The sequence below is a fragment of the Elephantulus edwardii genome, unplaced genomic scaffold (genome assembly GCF_000299155.1).
Source record: "Elephantulus edwardii isolate Elephantulus edwardi_28Jun2011 unplaced genomic scaffold, EleEdw1.0 scaffold00463, whole genome shotgun sequence".
In the NCBI taxonomy this organism is placed as follows: Eukaryota; Metazoa; Chordata; class Mammalia; order Macroscelidea; family Macroscelididae; genus Elephantulus; species Elephantulus edwardii.
In genome coordinates, this window is record NW_006400213.1 from 653212 (window position 1) to 655819 (window position 2608).

Below are 2608 nucleotides of genomic sequence, written 5' to 3' on the forward strand. Positions count from 1 at the left end.
CCTTGGAGAAGGACATCATGCTTGGGAGGGTGGAGGGCAGGTGCAGGAGGGGAAGGCCCTCTGGGAGGTGGATTGATTCGGTGACTGGGGCAATCAGCATGAGTGTGTTGGAGACAATGAGATTGGCACAGGACAGAGCAGAGTTTAGAGCTGTTGTTCATAGGGTTGTTATGAGTCGCAAGCAACTCGACGGCACATAACAACAACAACAAACACCGTTCTTGACAAATCTTTTGTTGGTATTTAATGGCTGCTATATTCTCACCTTTTATTTCTTATGAGACAAAAGATGTAACAGGCTGCCCCTAGGAAAATTCCTTTTCATTGAATCAGTTATGTGATGGGGTCAAGTATGTCGTATGCCACCTCCAATCCATTTACAACAATTTTGTTTGTCAGATCGTGGGAGATTGTCCCACACCTTCTGCAGCATGTGATCACATGCAGGTATTCTGGAGACATACCATTCATCCCATGCCACAATTGATATATGATCATGCACTGTCCACAGGGATAGTTCCACAAAGCTGCCGTCAGCCTGTTTTCAGGGTATCGTTCAGTTCTGTGGAGACTTCTGAACACCTCTTTTTAAATTTTTTTTTAAATGTTATTTATGTGTGTGTGTGTGTGTGTGTGTGTGTGTGCCGTCAAATTGGATCTGACTGATACAGGAGGAGATTGTCCCTCCTTCTCCAGCAGAGCATCTGGTGGATTCGAACTGCATACCTCTGGGACTGCAGTGCAGCTTCCTGCCACCAGGCCACCAGAGCTCTCCTGAATAGCTCTTTCTTAATGACAGTGTGCTCTGGCAGCATAGAGTGACATGCTCTCCTACTAACTGAATGATCGTCAGTGTGAAGCCATCAACAACTCTAGGCAATCTCTTCCTGTAAAGATTTGCAGCTTCAGAAGTCTGGGGGAGGGTCACTATGAGGTGAAATTGAAGGCAGTGGGTAGGAGAGGCTCCTAACTGTACAAGAACCTCAGGTTCCTTTGAAAAGGCTTTCTGGACAGGTGGTTGGGAAGGCAGGAACCCAGGCCTTCCTGCTCCCCAGGCCAGCCTCCCCCTTGAAAGGAGGGGCAGGGGCTGCTGACCTTTCCTTCTCTCACTACTGCTGCCCTTCACTGCGTACAGAGGCCGCTCCGGAGCTGTCCCTGCCAGAGCCAGAATTCCGCTGTGCTGAGTGCGTGATGGATCTTGGCCTGTCTGAGGACCACTTCTCCCGGCCTGTGGTAAGGTGTAGGATCTGGGAGGGGAATAGGGATGGCTGAACTAGGGGCCATGTTTCCTTGTCACCTACCTGCAGGTGGCCACCCTCTACTCCCTCACTCCCAAACTACAATCTCTAGGCTCAGCAACCACCATCTTAAGTCAGATCAGGGACTCTGAGCCTCAAATCTGAGGCTACAACACCCCAGACTTTCACATCAAAACCACTCTGAGGATCACTGAAGCAGCCTAGAGTTAGAGCATATCATCAAGAAAATAGAAATCCTTTCCACTGGACCATCTTTTTTTAAAAAATTTTAATTAATTTTAAAGAAAGTTTACAGAGACTTATGGTTTTCCATTCATTCATTGTTGCACTTTTCTCCCTGCCCATCCCCTCCCCCCTAATTCAGTCAGCTCTTTGAAAAGTAAAAGAAAAATTCTTTCATTATTATACAATCCCTCCCCACAGCCACTCTACCATCTTGAAGCTGTGAACAACTTCATGTTACTGGGATCCAAAGTCATTCTGTACCAGCAGTCAGGAAATGTACTGTACTATATTGGGACATATAAACATATGGGGAAAGTCTGCAGCCAGAGACCCCACCAAACTGTTAAGCAGATATGATGTCCATTTGAGGACTAAGGTGTGCCTGATTCAGACCATGGTCCTTTCAATCACTTGCTGTGCATCTGGACAATTTATAAGAATGGCAGAAGAAGAATTGATGTCTTTGACTGTGTTGTTGGAGAAGAGTACTTAATAGACTGCTAAAAGAACAAACAGATGTGTCTTAGAGAAAATACAGCCAGAGTGCTCCTTGAAGGCAAAGATGATGAAGCTTTGCCTCACATAGTTTGAGCATGTTGCTAGGAGAGGCTGTTCCTTGGAGAAGGACATTATGCTTGGGAAAAGTGAAGTGTCAGAAAAAGAGAGGAAGGCCCCCAACGAGGTGGACTGATACAGTGACTATAGCAATGGTCTTAAATGTGTCCGGGATTGTGATGATGGCACGGGATATGACAAGGTTCAGATCTGTTGTTCAGAGGGTTGCTATGACTTGTACACGAATCGACAGCACCTAACAAGGACAATGGAGTCAGGGCAGGAAGGGAAGCTGGATCAAGGGAGGGGTCTGGGGCCACCATTCCCTAAGCTCCAGGCACCTGAAGAGCAAATGCAGGACGTGGTTTTGCATCTTTTAAAAAGTAGCTTTCTGACATGATAGTATACTTAGAAAACCCTAAAGACTCAGCAAGAAAACTATTGGACGTAGTTGACCAATTCAGCAAAGTAGCAGGATAGAAGATCAACACACAAAAATCAGTTGGATTTCTCTACAGTGACAGAGAGAATACAGAGCTGGAGCTAAGAAAAGCAATACCCTTCACAAT

The 2608-nt window shown here is 46.1% G+C and overlaps 1 protein-coding gene across 1 annotated transcript in view; it reads left to right on the forward strand.

The window, feature by feature from the left end:
- Window positions 1–2608, forward strand: part of DEF8 (differentially expressed in FDCP 8 homolog (mouse)) — a 20059-nt gene that overhangs the window by 7936 nt on the left and 9515 nt on the right. The window contains exon 2 of the mRNA XM_006902868.1: window positions 1136–1233. Within this exon, the coding sequence (XP_006902930.1) occupies window positions 1136–1233 (98 nt within the window). The remainder of the gene's footprint in view (window positions 1–1135; window positions 1234–2608) is intronic.